Source organism: Embiotoca jacksoni, unplaced genomic scaffold (assembly GCF_022577435.1).
Source record: "Embiotoca jacksoni isolate LCO1_2020_lvr unplaced genomic scaffold, fEmbJac1.0.p SCAF_5, whole genome shotgun sequence".
Classification (NCBI taxonomy): domain Eukaryota; kingdom Metazoa; phylum Chordata; class Actinopteri; family Embiotocidae; genus Embiotoca; species Embiotoca jacksoni.
The window spans coordinates 9,928,212-9,948,316 of record NW_027185403.1 but is presented as its reverse complement, the minus strand read 5'-3'; the positions used below and the strand labels follow the sequence as shown (position 1 = coordinate 9,948,316).

Sequence of the window (20,105 nt, the reverse complement as noted above, 5' to 3'; positions counted from 1 at the left end):
TTAAATATAATCAAAGATATAATACTTTCCAAAAGTACTTCTACACTTCCATATATTATTACTGATTCTGGACTGTAAGGGACGCTGTTGGTCAATCCAACATATTGTTTATCACATTATCACACAGTCCCCTCCCTTAACACCGTGGCCTATGAAAGAAAAGGAGGGAGTGAGCATTTTACTGACTGACGTTCGAAGACTACAGATATCTCCATTCAGTTACAGTAAATTGAAAAAACAAAAGCATTTATTTTTAGCGGTACGTTCACTGCGTTTTCTGGAATAAGTATCGTGCTTGGATCGTTTTTCTTTCGCAATGGCATGTGGAATACTCCCCAACACCCGCTGCGTAAAATGGCGTTTTGGCTGCGGACAGAACTGGCAGGTTCTCTTCCTCCTTTTTTACGTCAATCATATGGTGTCCGGACATATCCGATATTCAATCCCAGAGGAAATGAAGAAGGGCTCCTTAATCGGTAATGTAGCACAGGACCTTGGTTTGGATCTGAAACGGCTCCGTTCTGGTCGGGCCCGTATCGTGACCGGAGACAGCATCCAGTACACCGAGCTGAAGACAGACAAAGGGATTTTAGTGGTGAATGAGAGAATAGATCGGGAGCAGCTTTGCGGAGACACAACGCCGTGTAGTTTCAGCTTCGAGGTGATTTTAGAAAATCCTATGGAGTTGCATCAAATTACAGTTGAAATCACAGACATAAATGACCATTCGCCCACCTTTAAAAGAAATAGCATTCATTTTGAAATCAGTGAATCAGCTAATACAGGAGCTCGTTTTCCATTAACGAGTGCAGAAGACCAAGATGTTGGTGTTAGTGGACTCCGAGAATATTTCTTGACCGAGAATGAGAATTTCGTTCTTAAACAAAACTCGAATGCAGATGGAAAGAAGTACGCAGAGATGGTGCTTCAGAAGCCTTTAGACAGAGAGACGAATCCTCATCTGTCTCTAAAGCTAATAGCTGTAGACGGCGGAACTCCGCAGAGGTCTGGTACAGTAAATATAGACATCACTGTTCTTGATATCAACGACAATGCACCTGTATTTAATCAATCTGTCTACAAAGCTACGGTGACTGAAAATTCTCCCAGAGATACCTACGTCACCACTGTTAATGCCAGTGACGCAGATTTCGGGACAAATAGTATTGTAACGTATCAATTTTCAGATCTCAACAGTGGTCTTAGTGATTTGTTTATGATTGAGGACAAAACTGGTATCATTTTAACAACAGGTTCTATTGATTATGAAAAAGATAAAAAATACGAACTTAGAATTCAGGCAAAAGATCAAGGAGGTTTAACAGATTTAAGCAAAGTGATAATTGAAGTAGCTGATGTTAATGACAACGCCCCCACCATAAGTGTCATGTCATTCACTAGTCCTGTGTCAGAGGACTCTCCTCCTGGAACAACTATTGGCATCATCAATGTAAAAGACCTCGATTCAGGTGATAACGGACAAGTAAATTGCAGAATAGAACAAAATGCACCTTTCAAGATTAAATCCAATTTAAGGAATTATTATACTTTAGTAACAGATACTGTACTCGATCGTGAAAGTGTTTCAGACTATAACATCACTGTTGTTGCGACAGATGCAGGAATGCCTCCTCTCTCAACAAAAAGAACCTTTCATTTGAAGGTCTCTGATGTGAATGATAACGCTCCAGCTTTTTCACAAAGTGTTTACAATAGCTTTATCCCAGAGAATAACTCACCAGGTATTTCTGTTCTCACGCTCAGGGCTAAAGATCCCGACGAGAACCAAAACTCCCGCATATCTTATATTCTGGAGGACGCTAACATCGGTGGGTCCCCAATTTCTGAATATGTTTCTGTCAATGCAGAAAGCGGAGTTGTGCACGCAGTGCGTTCATTTGATTTCGAGCAAATCAAACAACTGGTATTCGTTATCAAAGCGCAGGATGGAGGCTCTCCTCCACTCAGTAGCAACGTGACTGTGAAAGTCCTGATCCAGGACCAGAACGACAACCCCCCTCAGGTTCTGTACCCGGTCCAGACTGGTGGCTCTGTGGTGGCTGAAATGGTGCCTCGTTCAGCAGATGTGGGCTATCTGGTGACTAAAGTGGTGGCTGTTGATGTGGACTCTGGACAGAATGCCTGGCTCTCCTATAAACTGCAGAAAGCCACAGACAGGGCGTTGTTTGAAGTGGGCTTACAGAATGGAGAAATCAGAACTATCCGCCAAGTCACTGATAAAGATGCTGTGAAACAAAGACTGACCGTTATAGTGGAGGACAACGGGCAGCCCTCTCGTTCAGCTACAGTCATTGTTAACGTGGCGGTGGCGGACAGCTTCCCTGAAGTGCTGTCGGAGTTCACTGACTTTACACAAGACAAGGAGTACAACGACAACCTGACTTTTTACTTAGTGCTGGCTCTGGCTGTAGTTTCCTTCCTCTTCATCACGTGTTTAGTGGTTATTATATCAGTGAAGATCTACAGATGGAGACAGTCTCGCATCATGTATCACTCCAACCTCCCTGTGATTCCATATTATCCACCACGTTACTCGGACACTTTGGGGACAGGGACTCTCCAACACGTGTACAATTACGAGGTGTGCAGGACGACAGACTCCAGAAAGAGTGACTGTAAATTCGGCAGAGCTGGTAGTCAGAACGTGCTGATAATGGACCCCAGTTCTACAGCGACGATGCAGCGGATACAGAGTGAGAAGAACATCCTGGATGAACCACACTCTCCTCCAGAGGTTAGTTAGATTTAGTCACTCATCTCCAACATACAATCCCATGGTCTCTTCCCCCACAAATTCAAATAGATTCTCATATAGATTCAAATATATAGATATATATCTATATATTTGATCACTGGTGTTTATAGCCCTATAATACAGGTTTTGTCCTACATCTCCTAATCAGTTTAAATATTTCATCCATGCCATATATCTTGCCTATTTATCATTTTAGATACAGAAAAAGCTAGCAGTTGATATATATATATATATATATATAATGTATATATATATAATGTATGTATAAAACATAGATATATTTTTATATTTATATATATTATATATATAAAATAAAATATATAATATATATATATAAATATCATATTTTATACATACATGTATATCAATATCAACTGCCAGCTTTTTCTGTATCTAAAATGATACATCTATAAAATACATATATATTTTTTTTAATTTTTATTGTATATAATATACATATATTATATATATAAAATAAAATATATAATATATATATATAACATATTTTATACATATATATATATATATATATATATACACATTATCAACTGCCAGCTTTTTCTGTATCTAAAATGATAAATAGGCAAGATGTATGGCATGGATGAAATATTTAAACTGATTAGGAGCTGTAGGACAAAACCTGTATTATAGGGCTATATACACCAGTCATCAAATGGTTTATTTAATATCCAGCACACGTTCTTTGTTCAGAAACTAATGGTGTTTTTTCAGCATATAGCCGACAAAGTTCATGACTAAATTTTGTTTTGCATTAAGCCAGCTCTGTATTAAAATTAACCTGCCACACCTTCCATCTTAACTTTAAGTTAATCTTGAGGCTTATGTTTACAGTACCACAGACATAAATCTTACCACATATTACAGCCACTATTGCCTTTTGGATCCGATTTAATATTTCTGACAGCACTACATTTCAAGTCATCATTGCAGTTTTTGTTATATTTTCAACTGTTGGTTCAAGTGTCAGTTGACTCCATCTATTCAATATAACGCAACGTGTGAACAGTAGCTCAGTATACGAAAAAGCGGTAAATGCTTGCCCTCTAAGTCATTTGTAAGACGTTCAGGTTGTTGGACTCTAAGTGACGCTGTTGGTCAGCAAAACAATATTAGTGTTTGGAGAGAGCTTTCCCTCCCTCACTGTGGTAGCTACTTAAGCATAACAGGGGAGGTACTGTAGTTCGTGGGAGAACCGGGCGTGAAGAAGGGATTCAGTTTTCTTTGGATTATACCAGGACCACTTTATTATCTTAAACTGTACATTTTGCGGTGGACTATAAGATCGTATTAATTTTCTACTACTGGGGACGCATCATTTTTCAAGATTTATTGTCTGTAATATGGCAAACCGAAGCCAACTCAACCCCAGAAATGTAAGATGGCGATTATTTTGTATATTACGACGGGGCGTGGGATTTCTGATTTTGCTGACTTTTGTGGGTGATCGAGTGGCTGGCCAGATTCGTTATTCCATCCCAGAGGAGATGAAAAGAGGGTCTGTGATTGGCAATGTAGCCCAAGACCTCGGCCTGGATCTGAAAAGGCTCCGTTCGGGCCGTGCCCGTATCGTGAGCGGAGAAAACATCCAGTACATCGAACTGAAGACAGACAAAGGGACTCTCGTCGTGAATGAGAGAATAGACCGAGAGCAGCTTTGCGGAGACGTGACACCTTGCAGCCTCAGCTTCGAAATAATATTAGAAAATCCAATAGAACTTCATCGTGTCACTGTCGAAATTTTAGATATAAATGATAATTCCCCCTTCTTTCCAAATAATGACATTCAGTTTGAAATGAGCGAATCTGCTACAATTGGAGCAAAATTTCCGGTTGATAGCGCAGTTGATCCTGACGTTGGACTAAACGCATTACAAAATTACATTCTATCTCCTAATAATTATTTCATTCTGAAACAGCATGCGAATCCAGACGGCAGTAAATACGCTGAATTGGTGCTCCAGAAGCCATTAGACAGAGAGGAACACCCTAGTCTTCATCTGAAAGTGATTGCTGTAGACGGTGGAAATCCACAGAGATCTGGTACGGTGAATATAAATGTGTCAGTTTTAGATGCAAACGACAATGCCCCTGTATTTAACCAGTCAGTTTACAGAGCTGTAGTTGTGGAAAATGCGTCAAAGGGGACGTACATTACAACAGCCAACGCTACTGATGCAGATATTGGCACCAACGGGGAAGTCATTTTCAGCTTTTCGAAAATAAAAGGCAGCACTGTTGACATATTTAGTATCGATGAAAACGCAGGTATCATATCAGTCGCTGGACTTATAGACTATGAAAAAGAGAAAAAATATGAGCTCAGGTTGGAGGCAAGGGATCGAGGCGGTTTGACCGGGACCAGCAAAGTTATAATTGATATTATTGACGTCAATGACAATGTTCCAGTAATTAATATTATGTCATTTTCAAATATGATATCAGAAGATGCCTCTCTCGGCACAACAATAGCTGTAATAAATGTCAAAGACGCTGATTCAGAGAAAAATGGACATATACAATGTGCTATAGATAAAAAGCTTCCTTTCAAAATACAGTCCTCATTAACAAACTACTATAATTTGGTGGTGGATCAGCATTTTGATAGAGAGACTACTTCTGAATATGAGATTACAATAATAGCAACAGACTCAGGATCTCCTCCTCTTTCCAGCTCTGTCACATTGCAGCTTAGAGTCTCTGACGTAAACGATAACAGCCCGTTGTTTGATAAGAAGTCGTATTCTGCCTACATCATAGAGAATAATTCGCCTGGAATGTCCATCATGACTGTCAGTGCGAAAGACTCTGACTGGCATCAAAACGCAAGGATTTCCTATTTCTTGGAGGACACACACATAGGTGGTACTCCAGTGTCTAACTATGTGTCCATAAACTCTGAAACTGGGGTTTTACATGCTGTTCGTTTGTTTGATTATGAACAAATCAAGGAACTTGACCTCACTGTCAAAGCACAGGATGGAGGCTCTCCTCCACTCAGCAGCAACGTGTCTGTAAAAATCCTGATTCAGGACCAGAACGACAACCCCCCTCAGGTTCTGTATCCGGTCCAGACTGGTGGCTCTGTGGTGGCTGAAATGGTGCCTCGTTCAGCAGATGTGGGCTATCTGGTGACTAAAGTGGTGGCTGTTGATGTGGACTCTGGACAGAATGCCTGGCTCTCCTATAAACTGCAGAAAGCCACAGACAGGGCGCTCTTTGAAGTGGTTTTACAGAATGGAGAAATCAGAACTATCCGCCAAGTCACTGATAAAGATGCTGTGAAACAAAGACTGACCGTTATAGTGGAGGACAACGGGCAGCCCTCTCGTTCAGCTACAGTCATTGTTAACGTGGCGGTGGCGGACAGCTTCCCTGAAGTGCTGTCGGAGTTCACTGATTTTACACACGACAAGGATTACAACGACAACCTGACTTTTTACTTAGTGCTGGCTCTGGCTGTAGTTTCTTTCCTCTTCATCACGTGTCTAGTGGTTATTATATCAGTGAAGATCTATAGATGGAGACAGTCTCGCATCATGTGTCACTCCAACCTCCCTGTGATTCCATATTATCCACCACGTTACTCGGACACTTTGGGGACAGGGACTCTCCAACACGTGTACAATTACGAGGTGTGCAGGACGACAGACTCCAGGAAGAGTGACATAAAATATATGCAACCAATGAGTCAAAGTTTAGTGAGTGTGGATGGAGCCGGGACTGATATAACGCAAGTGGAAAAGCAACTATCGGGCAACTGTTCTCAAATGTCGACTTTGGTGAGTGGAATTTTAATCTTTTTATATTTTTATTATATTGTTGTTGTTTTTTTCCTCTCAACGTGCTGAGAATTAAGTCCAAATCCATCAGTGTTGACTTTCTGTTGCTGTCCATGGTGCTGAAACAGTCAAATGTAAAGAAACTTTCGTAACGACTTATTGTTCAGGGAAATGTATGGTTTTCTTTTACTAAAAAGACACTAGCACAATTTTAACAAACACCTCAAAATTAGTATTAAAGATAAAACAACACTAACTAACGTCTGGCGGCTGTTTTTGTCTTACTTGTGGCTAAATTGTCCACATATTTTAAAATAATTCTTTGCAGTTACAGTTGACATCTCAATCAGAAAGGGCATCGACACTTTTTAAAGTTTCTTTTAGGTTTTTATGATCCCTGTTTAGATTAATATTTTACAGAACTGTATATGGAAATAGCTTTTGTGTTACAGTTAAAAAAAAAGTAACTGTATAGTTACTCTAATTTGAAAAATATGAACAATACAACAACTGAAAACAGAAGGACCAGAAATACAAATACCATTCCTCCTGTCTTTTCCTCTTTAAACAAAGTATTAGTTATTACTTTTGAAATCTCTGCTTTTCTGTTTAACATTCATTAACATTCACTTTGGTTTATTTTGTAATTCTTGCTCAGATATTCATCAGTGTCTCACTACAAAGTTTCACATGATCTTAACGGAAAGAAAGTTGAATGAAATTTGGAAGTAACGTGATTTCATTGTCATCTTACACTTGAGATGCTTTTGTTAAACACAGCCTGGTCCCTATATGAGCATAGGCTTCATTCATAGTGTTTTTTTATGTTGATATTTATTGTTCATTTTTATTATTATTATTCTGAAAGCTATCCTTACATTTTGAATGACACTTTTAAACTTACTTACATAATGTTAATATGTACATTACCGTGGATGGGCTCTAAGTGCCGCTGTTGATACACCACTGACTAGTTGTCTGAACAGGCAGTGCAGCGGTCCACCCCTTTAAATCCATTCAGTGTTTTACTGCTTGGTGAGACAGCGCTCCTGCCCGTCAAGGATTTCAGTGTGGAATCCCTCTCGGACTTTATTCGCTCAAAAATACCATTATTTTTTCAATTTATGGATTTTTTTTTTTTTTACATCTGTTTTGCATTGAGTAGCATCACTGCGCCTTTGGATTTCTGATGGATCGTGTGTGGATCATCGCTGCCAGAGGCCAATGGCAAGCTCTGGTTGTCATTCTTTGTCTTTTCAAGCTGAGCTCGGTGACCGGTCAGGCTCGGTATTCCGTACCGGAGGAGCAGGCCGAAGGGTTTGTTGTTGGAAATATTGCCAGAGATTTAGGCTTGGATGTGGCGAGGCTCATATCAGGTAAAGCTCGTATTATTACAAAAGGAAGCCGACAGTATGTGGATTTAAACCGAGACAAAGGCACCCTTGTCATTAAAGAGCGCATCGACCGAGAAGAACTGTGTGGAAAGACGACGCCCTGTAGCTTCAGCTTCGAGGTCATTCTAGAAAATCCAATCCAGCTTTATCGGGTGACAGTGGAGGTAATAGACATAAATGATAACAGCCCGTCGTTCCCAAAGGAGGAAATCCACTTGAAAATAGTTGAAAATGCTGCATCAGGGACGCGCTTCTCTTTGGTTAGTGCAGACGACCCTGATGTTGGAATTAATGATATTCAAAAATACGTTCTGAAACCTTTAGATAACTTCAAATTAGAAGTACAGAGCCAACCAGATGGAGGCAGATTTATCGAAATGGTTCTACAAACCCCGTTAGACCGAGAGAAAGAGGAGACTCACACTCTCGTGCTGATTGCTTCAGATGGCGGTGAGCCACATAGATCAGGGACAGTGCGTATTCGTATAACTGTGCTAGATGCTAACGATAACGCGCCAGTGTGCAGCCAGCCTGTTTATAAAGCAGATGTCAAAGAAAATTCTCCTGAAGGAACAGTGGTAACCACTGTTAGTGCAAATGACGCAGATAAGGGTCACTATGGAGAAGTGATGTATTCTTTTCCTCATGTCGCTAAAGAGGCGAAGCAGCTTTTTGAAGTAAATGTCAAAACAGGAGAGATTAAAGTTGCAGGTAAACTTGACTTTGAAAAATCTAAGACTTATCAACTGAACGTTCAGGCTAGTGACCACGGAGGATTTACTGATACATGTAAAGTTATTGTTCAAATAATTGACGAGAATGACAACGTCCCTACAATACAGCTCATGTCATTTTCCAACTCGATAGCTGAAGATTCTCCCCCAGGTACAACTATAGCTGTTGTTAACGTCGATGATGAAGACTCTGATGGTAACGGTGTTGTCAAGTGCTCCATTAACTCTGACGTACCTTTCAAAATAGAGTCTTCATTAACTGGATACTACGCCATAGTGACTGAGAGCTTCTTAGACAGAGAGAGTATCCCTGAACATGATATCACCATAACTGTGTCTGACCATGGCTCCCCGCCTCTGTCTAGCAGTAAAAACATCAATGTAAAAATTTCTGATGTGAATGACAGCCCACCCAGATTTGATAAATCAGAATACAGTAAGACTGTACCAGAGAACAACTCTCCTGGATTTTCTGTGTTTACACTCAGTGCTAGTGATGCGGACTGGGGCCAAAACGCCCGGGTTTCTTATTTTCTGGAGGAAAAAGAGATTAATGGGGTTGCAGTGTCGTCGTTAGTGTCCATAAATTCAGATAGTGGTGTCATTCATGCAGTGAGATCGCTTGATTATGAGCAGATAAAGTGGTTTGAGTTCAACGTGACTGCTCGCGATGCTGGATCTCCTCCTCTGAGTTCGGTGGCTACAGTTAGAATCATAATCCAGGACCAGAACGACAACCCCCCTCAGGTTCTGTATCCGGTCCAGACTGGTGGCTCTGTGGTGGCTGAAATGGTGCCTCGTTCAGCAGATGTGGGCTATCTGGTGACTAAAGTGGTGGCTGTTGATGTGGACTCTGGACAGAATGCCTGGCTCTCCTATAAACTGCAGAAAGCCACAGACAGGGCGCTGTTTGAAGTGGGCTTACAGAATGGAGAAATCAGAACTATCCGCCAAGTCACTGATAAAGATGCTGTGAAACAAAGACTGACCGTTATAGTGGAGGACAACGGGCAGCCCTCTCGTTCAGCTACAGTCATTGTTAACGTGGCGGTGGCGGACAGCTTCCCTGAAGTGCTGTCGGAGTTCACTGACTTTACACACGATAAGGAATACAACGATAACCTGACTTTTTACTTAGTGCTGGCTCTGGCTGTAGTTTCCTTCCTCTTCATCACGTGTTTAGTGGTTATTATATCAGTGAAGATCTACAGGTGGAGACAGTCTCGCATCATGTATCACTCCAACCTCCCTGTGATTCCATATTATCCACCACGTTACTCGGACACTTTGGGGACAGGAACTCTCCAACACGTGTACAATTACGAGGTGTGCAGGACGACAGACTCCAGGAAGAGTGACATAAAATATATGCAACCGATGAGTCAAAGTTTAGTGAGTGTGGATGGAGCTGGGACTGATACAATGCAAGTGGAAAAGCAACTATCAGGCAACTGTTCTCAAATGTCAACTTTGGTGAGTGATATTTGAATCTTTTGATCTCTTCATCTTAAACTTGTTGTTGTTTTTTTCTATCTCAAAGTGCTGAGACTTAAGTCAAAATCTGTCAGTATTGACTTTCTGTTGCTGTCTGTGGTGCTGAAATGGCAGAGTTTAAAAAAACTTTCGTAACAACTTGTTTTTCAGGGAAATGTATGATTTTTTTCATTAAAAATAAACTAGTACATCTTTAACAAACACCTCAAAATTAATATTAAAGATAAAACCACAATAACTAGTCTGGCGGCTGTTTTCTGCTGATTTGTGCAGACATTTTTAAGATGGTTCTTTACAGTTACAGTTAACAGCTCAATCACAAGGGGGTTTGACATTTTTTTTAAGTTTCCTTTAAGTTTTGTTAATCCCTGATTATATTAATATTTTACAGATCTGTATATGGAAACAGCTTTTGTGTTACAGTTAAAAAAGGAACTGTATAGTTGCTCTAATTGGAAAAATATTAATAATACAACAACTGAAAACAGAAGGACCAGAAATACAAATACCATTCCTCCTGTCTTTTCCTCTTTAAACAAAGTATTAGTTATTACTTTTGAAATCTCTGCTTTTCTGTTTAACATTCATTAACATTCACTTTGGTTTATTTTGTAATTCTTGCTCAGATATTCATCAGTGTCTCACTACAAAGTTTCACATGATCTTAACGGAAAGAAAGTTGAATGAAATTTGGAAGTAACGTGATTTCATTGTCATCTTACACTTGACATGCTTTTGTTAAACACAGCCTGGTCCCTATATGAGCATAGGCTTCATTCATAGTGTTTTTTTATGTTGATATTTATTGGTAATTTTTCTCATTATTATTTTGAAAACCATGCTTTTAAATGCAACTTTTAAACGTATCCCAATACTGTGAAGACATACATTACCGTGGATGGGCTCGAAGTGCCGCTGTTGATACACCACTGACTGGTTGTCTGAACAGGCAGTGCAGCGGTCCACCCCTTTAAATCCATTCAGTGTTTCACTGCTTGGTGAGACGACGCTCTGTCCCGTCAAAGATTTCAGTGTGGAATTCCTCTCGGACTTTATTCGCTGAATATATCAATATCTTTTCAATTTATGGATTTTATTGTTTTTTTTTGCATCGGTTTTGCATTGACTAGTATCACTGCGCCTTTGGATTTATGATGGATCGTGTGTGGATCATCGCTGCCAGAGGCCAATGGCAAGCTCTGGTTGTCATTCTTTGTCTTTTCAAGCTGAGCTCGGTGACTGGTCAGGCTCGGTATTCCGTACCGGAGGAGCAGGCCGAAGGGTCTGTTGTTGGAAATATTGCCAGAGATTTAGGCTTGGATGTGGCGAGGCTCATATCAGGTAAAGCTCGTATTATTACAAAAGGAAGCCGACAGTATGTGGATTTAAACCGAGACAAAGGCACCCTTGTTATTAAAGAGCGCATCGACCGAGAAGAACTGTGTGGAAAGACGACGCCCTGTAGCTTCAGCTTCGAGGTCATTCTAGAAAATCCAATCCAGCTTTATCGGGTGACAGTGGAGGTAATAGACATAAATGATAACAGCCCGTCGTTCCCAAAGGAGGAAATCCACTTGAAAATTGCTGAGAGTGTTGCTTCGGGCACGCGCTTCTCGTTGGTTAGTGCAGACGACCCTGATGTTGGAATTAATGATGTTCAAAAATACGTTCTGAAACCTTTAGATAACTTCAAATTAGAAGTACAGAGCCAACCAGATGGAGGCAGATTTATCGAAATGGTTCTACAAACCCCGTTAGACCGAGAGAAAGAGGAGACTCACACTCTCGTACTGATTGCTTCAGATGGCGGTGAGCCACATAGATCAGGGACAGTGCGTATTCGTATAACTGTGCTAGATGCTAACGATAATGCGCCAGTGTGCAGCCAGCCTGTTTATAAAGCAGATGTCAAAGAAAATTCTCCTGAAGGAACAGTGATAACCACTGTTAGCGCAAATGACGCGGACAAAGGGATCAACGGGGAAATAACATTTTCCATCCCTCATGTCACCAAAGAGGCGAAGCAGCTTTTTGAAGTAAATGTCAAAACAGGAGATATTAAAGTTGCAGGTAAACTTGACTTTGAAAAATCTAAGACTTATCAACTAAATGTTCAGGCTAGTGACCACGGAGGATATGCTGACACGTGCAAAGTTATTGTTCAAATAATTGACGAGAATGACAACGTCCCTACAATACAGCTCATGTCATTTTCCAACTCGATATCTGAAGATTCTCCCCCAGGTACAACTATAGCTGTTGTTAACGTCGATGATGAAGACTCTGATGGTAACGGTGTTGTTAAGTGCTCCATTAACTCTGACGTACCTTTCAAAATAGAGTCTTCATTAACGGGATACTACGCCATAGTGACTGAGAGCTTCTTAGACAGAGAGAGTATCCCTGAACATGATATCACCATAACTGTGTCTGACCATGGCTCCCCGCCTCTGTCTAGCAGTAAAAACATCAATGTAAAAATTTCTGATGTGAATGACAGCCCACCCAGATTTGATAAATCAGAATACAGTAAGACTGTACCAGAGAACAACTCTCCTGGATTTTCTGTGTTTACACTCAGTGCTAGTGATGCGGACTGGGGCCAAAACGCCCGGGTTTCTTATTTTCTGGAGGAAAAAGAGATTAATGGGGTTGCAGTGTCGTCGTTAGTGTCCATAAATTCAGATAATGGTGTCATTCATGCAGTGAGATCGCTTGATTATGAGCAGATCAAGTGGTTTGAATTCAACGTGACTGCTCGCGATGCTGGATCTCCTCCTCTGAGTTCGGTGGCTACAGTTAGGATAATAGTCCAGGACCAGAACGACAACCCCCCTCAGGTTCTGTACCCGGTCCAGACTGGTGGCTCTGTGGTGGCTGAAATGGTGCCTCGTTCAGCAGATGTGGGCTATCTGGTGACTAAAGTGGTGGCTGTTGATGTGGACTCTGGACAGAATGCCTGGCTCTCCTATAAACTGCAGAAAGCCACAGACAGGGCGCTGTTTGAAGTGGGCTTACAGAATGGAGAAATCAGAACTATCCGCCAAGTCACTGATAAAGATGCTGTGAAACAAAGACTGACCGTTATCGTGGAGGACAACGGGCAGCCCTCTCGTTCAGTTACAGTCATTGTTAACGTGGCGGTGGCGGACAGCTTCCCTGAAGTGCTGTCGGAGTTCACTGACTTTGCACACGATAAGGAATACAACGACAACTTGACTTTTTACTTAGTGCTGGCTCTGGCTGTAGTTTCCTTCCTCTTCATCACGTGTTTAGTGGTTATTATATCAGTGAAGATCTACAGGTGGAGACAGTCTCGCATCATGTATCACTCCAACCTCCCTGTGATTCCATATTATCCACCACGTTACTCGGACACTTTGGGGACAGGAACTCTCCAACACGTGTACAATTACGAGGTGTGCAGGACGACAGACTCCAGGAAGAGTGACATAAAATATATGCAACCGATGAGTCAAAGTTTAGTGAGTGTGGATGGAGCTGGGACTGATACAACGCAAGTGGAAAAGCAACTATCAGGCAACTGTTCTCAAATGTCAACTTTGGTGAGTGATATTTGAATCTTTTGATCTCTTTATCTTAAACTTGTTGTTGTTTTTTTCTATCTCAAAGTGCTGAGAGTTAAGTCAAAATCTGTCAGTATTGACTTTCTGTTGCTGTCTGTGGTGCTAAAATGGCAGAGTTTAAAAAACTTTCGTAACAACTTGTTTTTCAGGGAAATGTATGATTTTTTTTCATTAAAAATAAACTAGGAAACATCTTTAACAAACACGTCAAAATTAATATTAAAGATAAAACCACAATAACTGCAGTCTGGCGGCTGTTTTATGCTGATTTGTGCAGACATTTTAAGATGGTCCTTTACAGTTACAGTTAACAGCTCAATCACAAGGGGGTTTGACATTTTTTTAAAGTTTCCTTTAAATTTTGTTAATCCCTGATTATATTAATATTTTACAGATCTGTATATGGAAACAGCTTTTGTGTTACAGTTAAAAAAGGAACTGTATAGTTGCTCTAATTGGAAAAATATTAATAATACAACAACTGAAAACAGAAGGACCAGAAATACAAATACCATTCCTCCTGTCTTTTTTTCCCTTAAACAAAGTATTATTTATTATTTAGAAATCTTTGCTTTTTTGTTGAACATTGTCATTGGTTTATTTTGTAATTTATGTTCAGATATTTATCAGTGTCTCACTACAAAGTATCAAATGTGATCTTAATGGAGAGAAAGTTTAATGAAATTTGAAAGTAACTTGGTTTCATTGTTATCTGACACTTGCGATGCTTTTGTATAACACAGCCTGATCACTATTAGCATTGCCTTCATTCATAGTGTTTTTTTAATGTTGATATTTATTGGTAATTTTTCTCATTATTTTTTTGAAAACCATGCTTTTGAATGCAACTTTTAAACGTATCCCAATACTGTGAAGACATACATTACCGTGGATGGGCTCGAAGTGCCGCTGTTGATACACCACTGACTGGTTGTCTGAACAGGCAGTGCAGCGGTCCACCCCTTTAAATCCATTCAGTGTTTCACTGCTTGGTGAGACGACGCTCTGTCCCGTCAAAGATTTCAGTGTGGAATCCCTCTCGGACTTTATTCGCTGAATATATCAATATTTTTTCAATTTATGGATTTTTTTTTTAAACATCCGTTTTGCATTGACTAGTATCACTGCGCCTTTGGATTTATGATGGATCGTGTGTGGATCATCGCTGCCAGAGGCCAATGGCAAGCTCTTGTTGTCATTCTTTGTCTTTTCAAGCTGAGCTCGGTGACTGGTCAGGCTCGGTATTCCGTACCGGAGGAGCAGGCCGAAGGGTTTGATGTTGGAAATATTGCCAGAGATTTAGGCTTGGATGTGGCGAGGCTCATATCAGGTAAAGCTCGTATTATTACAAAAGGAAGCCGACAGTATGTGGATTTAAACCGAGACAAAGGCACCCTTGTTATTAAAGAGCGCATCGACCGAGAAGAACTGTGTGGAAAGACGACGCCCTGTAGCTTCAGCTTCGAGGTCATTCTAGAAAATCCAATCCAGCTTTATCGGGTGACAGTGGAGGTAATAGACATAAATGATAACAGCCCGTCCTTCCCAAAGGAGGAAATCCACTTGAAAATTGCTGAGAGTGTTGCTTCGGGCACGCGCTTCTCATTGGAGAGTGCAGACGACCCTGATGTTGGAATTAATGATATTCAAAAATACGTTCTGAAACCTTTAGATAACTTCAAATTAGAAGTACAGAGCCAACCAGATGGAGGCAGATTTATCGAAATGGTTCTACAAACCCCGTTAGACCGAGAGAAAGAGGAGACTCACACTCTCGTACTGATTGCTTCAGATGGCGGTGAGCCACATAGATCAGGGACAGTGCGTATTCGTATAACTGTGCTAGATGCTAACGATAATGCGCCAGTGTGCAGCCAGCCTGTTTATAAAGCAGATGTCAAAGAAAATTCTCCTGAAGGAACAGTGATAACCACTGTTAGCGCAAATGATGCGGACAAAGGGATCAACGGGGAGGTAACTTTTTCTATAGCTCATGTTGCCAAAGAAGCGAAGCAGCTTTTTGAAGTAAATGTCAAAACAGGAGAGATTAAAGTTGCAGGTAAACTTGACTTTGAAAAATCTAAGACTTATCAACTAAATGTTCAGGCTAGTGACCACGGAGGATATGCTGACACGTGCAAAGTTATTGTTCAAATAATTGACGAGAATGACAACATCCCTACAATACAGCTCATGTCATTTTCCAACTCGATATCTGAAGATTCTCCCCCAGGTACAACTATAGCTGTTGTTAACGTCGATGATGAAGACTCTGATGGTAACGGTGTTGTTAAGTGCTCCATTAACTCTGACGTACCTTTCAAAATAGAGTCTTCATTAACGGGATACTACGCCATAGTGACTGAGAGCTTCTTAGACAGAGAGAGTATCCCTGAACATGATATCACCATAACTGTGTCTGACCATGGCTCCCCGCCTCTGTCTAGCAGTAAAAACATCAATGTAAAAATTTCTGATGTGAATGACAGCCCACCCAGATTTGATAAATCAGAATACAGTAAGACTGTACCAGAGAACAACTCTCCTGGATTTTCTGTGTTTACACTCAGTGCTAGTGATGCGGACTGGGGCCAAAACGCCCGGGTTTCTTATTTTCTGGAGGAAAAAGAGATTAATGGGGTTGCAGTGTCGTCGTTAGTGTCCATAAATTCAGATAATGGTGTCATTCATGCAGTGAGATCGCTTGATTATGAGCAGATCAAGTGGTTTGAATTCAACGTGACTGCTCGCGATGCTGGATCTCCTCCTCTGAGTTCGGTGGCTACAGTTAGGATAATAGTCCAGGACCAGAACGACAACCCCCCTCAGGTTCTGTATCCGGTCCAGACTGGTGGCTCTGTGGTGGCTGAAATGGTGCCTCGTTCAGCAGATGTGGGCTATCTGGTGACTAAAGTGGTGGCTGTTGATGTGGACTCTGGACAGAATGCCTGGCTCTCCTATAAACTGCAGAAAGCCACAGACAGGGCGCTGTTTGAAGTGGGCTTACAGAATGGAGAAATCAGAACTATCCGCCAAGTTAATGATAAAGATGCTGTTAAACAAAGACTGACCGTTATCGTGGAGGACAACGGGCAGCCCTCTCGTTCAGCTACAGTCATTGTTAACGTGGCGGTGGCGGACAGCTTCCCTGAAGTGCTGTCGGAGTTCACTGACTTTACACATGACAAGGAATACAACGATAACCTGACTTTTTACTTAGTGCTGGCTCTGGCTGTAGTTTCCTTCCTCTTCATCACTTGTTTGGTGGTTATTATATCAGTGAAGATCTACAGATGGAGACAATCTCGCATCCTGTATCACTCCAACCTCCCTGTGATTCCATATTATCCACCACGTTACTCAGACACTTTGGGGACAGGGACTCTCCAACACGTGTACAATTACGAGGTGTGCAAGACAACTGACTCCAGAAAGAGTGACTGTAAGTTCGGGAGAGCTGGTAGTCAGAACGTGCTGATAATGGACCCCAGTTCTACAGCGACGATGCAGCGGATACAGAGTGAGAAGAACATCCTGGATGAACCACACTCTCCTCTAGAGGTTAGTTGGGAGATATTGCTTTGCTTTTCTATCTTTGTCTCCCTCTTTCTTCATATTTTTGGGTTCACTGAAAAGGACATTTTCAAGGCTCTGTTGTCATTTTCAGCACCATGGACAGCATCTTACTGTGTATCTATTATTACTGCATCTTCTGTTTATATTTAGAACTTCAAGAAATTTGTTTTACTTTTTATTGTTGGTCGTTAACAGGGTGTTTTATTATTTCATTCCGACATTGCTTTGTCATATTTTGTGTAAACAGTGACCAAGAATGTCATTGTTTTTTTTAAAAAACATCATGAGTGTGTTTCAACATCGTGGTCACTTGCAGTGTCTTAATATGCATCCATCCAATGTTGGTCGTGTGAAATACAAGACTATATATCTTAGTGTTTAATAAACATAGTCTTCTCATTGCTCCCATTCATGATTATCTACAGGTGTTTCAATAATCTGTTCGTATTTTATTTCTTAACGCTTGACTGAACCATGATTTTACTTATTTTTTCTGAAGTGTCCTGTGATGCAGTTCTTATTCACAGATTTGAGAGTTATTTACACAGAAGCATGTCACTAAAATCAGTGTTTGATTATTTTGTCTTTGCAGTATTTCTGCTAGATATGGTTTAACATTATTTTGGGAGTGTGTTGATTATATTAAATATATTCAAAAATATATTACTTTCCAAAAGTACTCCACTTCCATATATTATTACTGATTCTGGACTGTAAGGGACGCTGTTGGTCAATCCAACATATTGTTTATCACATTATCACACAGTCCCCTCCCTTAACACCGTGGCCTATGAAAGAAAAGGAGGGAGTGAGCATTTTACTGACTGACGTTCGAAGACTACAGATATCTCCATTCAGTTACAGTACATTGAAAAAACAAAAGCATTTATTTTTTAGCGGTACGTTCACTGTGTTTTCTGGAATAAGTATCGTGTTTGGATCGTTTTTCTTTCGCAATGGCATGTGGAATACTCCCCAACACCCGCTGCGTAAAATGGCGTTTTGGCTGCGGACAGAACTGGCAGGTTCTCTTCCTCCTTTTTTACGTCAATCATATGGTGTCCGGACATATCCGATATTCAATCCCAGAGGAAATGAAGAAGGGCTCCTTAATCGGTAATGTAGCACAGGACCTTGGTTTGGATCTGAAACGGCTCCGTTCTGGTCGGGCCCGTATCGTGACCGGAGACAGCATCCAGTACACCGAGCTGAAGACAGACAAAGGGATTTTAGTGGTGAATGAGAGAATAGACCGGGAGCAGCTTTGCGGAGACACAACGCCGTGTAGTTTCAGCTTCGAGGTGATTTTAGAAAATCCTATGGAGTTGCATCAAATTACAGTTGAAATCACTGATATAAATGACCATTCGCCCACCTTTAAAAGAAATAGCATTCATTTTGAAATCAGTGAATCAGCTAATACAGGAGCTCGTTTTCCATTAACGAGTGCAGAAGACCAAGATGTTGGTGTTAATGGACTCCGAGAATATTTCTTGACCGAGAATGAGAATTTCGTTCTTAAACAAAACTCGAATGCAGATGGAAAGAAGTACGCAGAGATGGTGCTTCAGAAGCTTTTAGACAGAGAGACGAATCCTCATCTGTCTCTAAAGCTAATAGCTGTAGACGGCGGAACTCCGCAGAGGTCTGGTACAGTAAATATAGAAATTACGGTTCTTGATAATAATGATAATGCACCTGTATTTAATCAATCTGTCTACAAAGCCACGGTGACTGAAAATTCCCCCAGAGACACCTACGTCACCACTGTTAATGCCAGTGACGCAGATTTCGGGTCAAATAGTATTGTAACGTATCAATTTTCAGATCTCAACAGTGGTCTTAGTGATTTGTTCATGATTGATGAAAAAACTGGTATCATTTTAACAACAAGTTCTATTGATTATGAAAAAGATAAAAAATACGAACTTAGAATTCAGGCAAAAGATCAAGGAGGTTTGACAGATTTTAGCAAAGTGATAATTGAAGTAGCTGATGTTAATGACAACGCCCCCATCATAAGTGTCATGTCATTCACTAGTCCTGTGTCAGAGGACTCTCCTCCTGGAACAACTATTGGCATCATCAATGTAAAAGACCTTGATTCAGCTGACAACGGACAAGTAAATTGTAGAATAGAACAAAATGCACCTTTCAAGATTAAATCCAATTTAAGGAATTACTATACTTTAGTAACAGATACTGTACTAGATCGTGAAAGTGTTTCAGACTATAACATCACTGTTGTTGCAACAGATGCAGGAATGCCTCCTCTCTCAACAAAAAGAACCTTTCATTTAAAGGTCTCTGATGTGAATGATAACGCTCCAGCTTTTTCACAAAGTGTTTACAATAGCTTTATTCCAGAGAATAACTCGCCAGGTATTTCTGTTCTCACGCTCAGGGCTAAAGATCCCGACGAGAACCAAAACGCCCGCATATCTTATATTCTGGAGGACACTAACATCGGTGGGTCCCCAATTTCTGAATATGTTTCTGTAAATGCAGAAAGTGGAATTGTACACGCAGGGCGTTCATTTGATTTCGAGCAAATCAAACACCTCATTTTTGCTGTCAAAGCGCAGGATGGAGGCTCTCCTCCACTCAGTAGCAACGTGACTGTGAAAATCCTGATCCAGGACCAGAACGACAACCCCCCTCAGGTTCTGTACCCGGTCCAGACTGGTGGCTCTGTGGTGGCTGAAATGGTGCCTCGTTCAGCAGATGTGGGCTATCTGGTGACT

At 40.8% G+C, this 20,105-nt stretch overlaps 3 protein-coding genes across 29 annotated transcripts in view; all 3 read left to right on the top strand.

Annotated features, from left to right (window-relative positions):
- Positions 1-20,105, top strand: part of LOC138211660 (protocadherin gamma-C5-like) — a 284,193-nt gene that overhangs the window by 134,907 nt on the left and 129,181 nt on the right. For 2 of the 27 annotated variants that reach the window (XM_069171683.1, XM_069171652.1), the window contains exon 1: positions 11,338-13,764. The exons of 24 other annotated variants lie outside the window; for them this stretch is intronic. In XM_069171683.1, the coding sequence (XP_069027784.1) occupies positions 11,350-13,764 (2,415 nt within the window). In that variant the 5' untranslated portion in view covers positions 11,338-11,349. Of the gene's footprint in view, positions 1-224; positions 2,756-11,337; positions 13,765-20,105 lie in introns of those variants that run through there. One more of the 27 variants, XM_069171646.1, reaches the window with a different exon arrangement.
- LOC138211526 (protocadherin gamma-A4-like) lies at positions 7,627-10,192 on the top strand. The gene has a single exon (XM_069171483.1). It carries the CDS (start codon positions 7,766-7,768, stop codon positions 10,190-10,192), a length of 2,427 nt encoding a protein of 808 aa, XP_069027584.1. The 5' UTR covers positions 7,627-7,765.
- Positions 14,729-17,525, top strand: LOC138211216 (protocadherin beta-15-like). The gene has a single exon (XM_069170947.1). The coding sequence runs from the start codon at positions 14,926-14,928 to the stop codon at positions 17,509-17,511; it is 2,586 nt and encodes an 861-aa protein (XP_069027048.1). The 5' UTR covers positions 14,729-14,925; the 3' UTR covers positions 17,512-17,525.

Excerpts from the sequence above, each read along its gene's own strand:
- LOC138211526 (XM_069171483.1), top strand. The coding sequence starts at position 7,766 with ATGGATCGTGTGTGGATCATCGCTGCCAGAGGCCAATGGCAAGCTCTG.
- LOC138211216 (XM_069170947.1), top strand. The coding sequence starts at position 14,926 with ATGATGGATCGTGTGTGGATCATCGCTGCCAGAGGCCAATGGCAAGCT.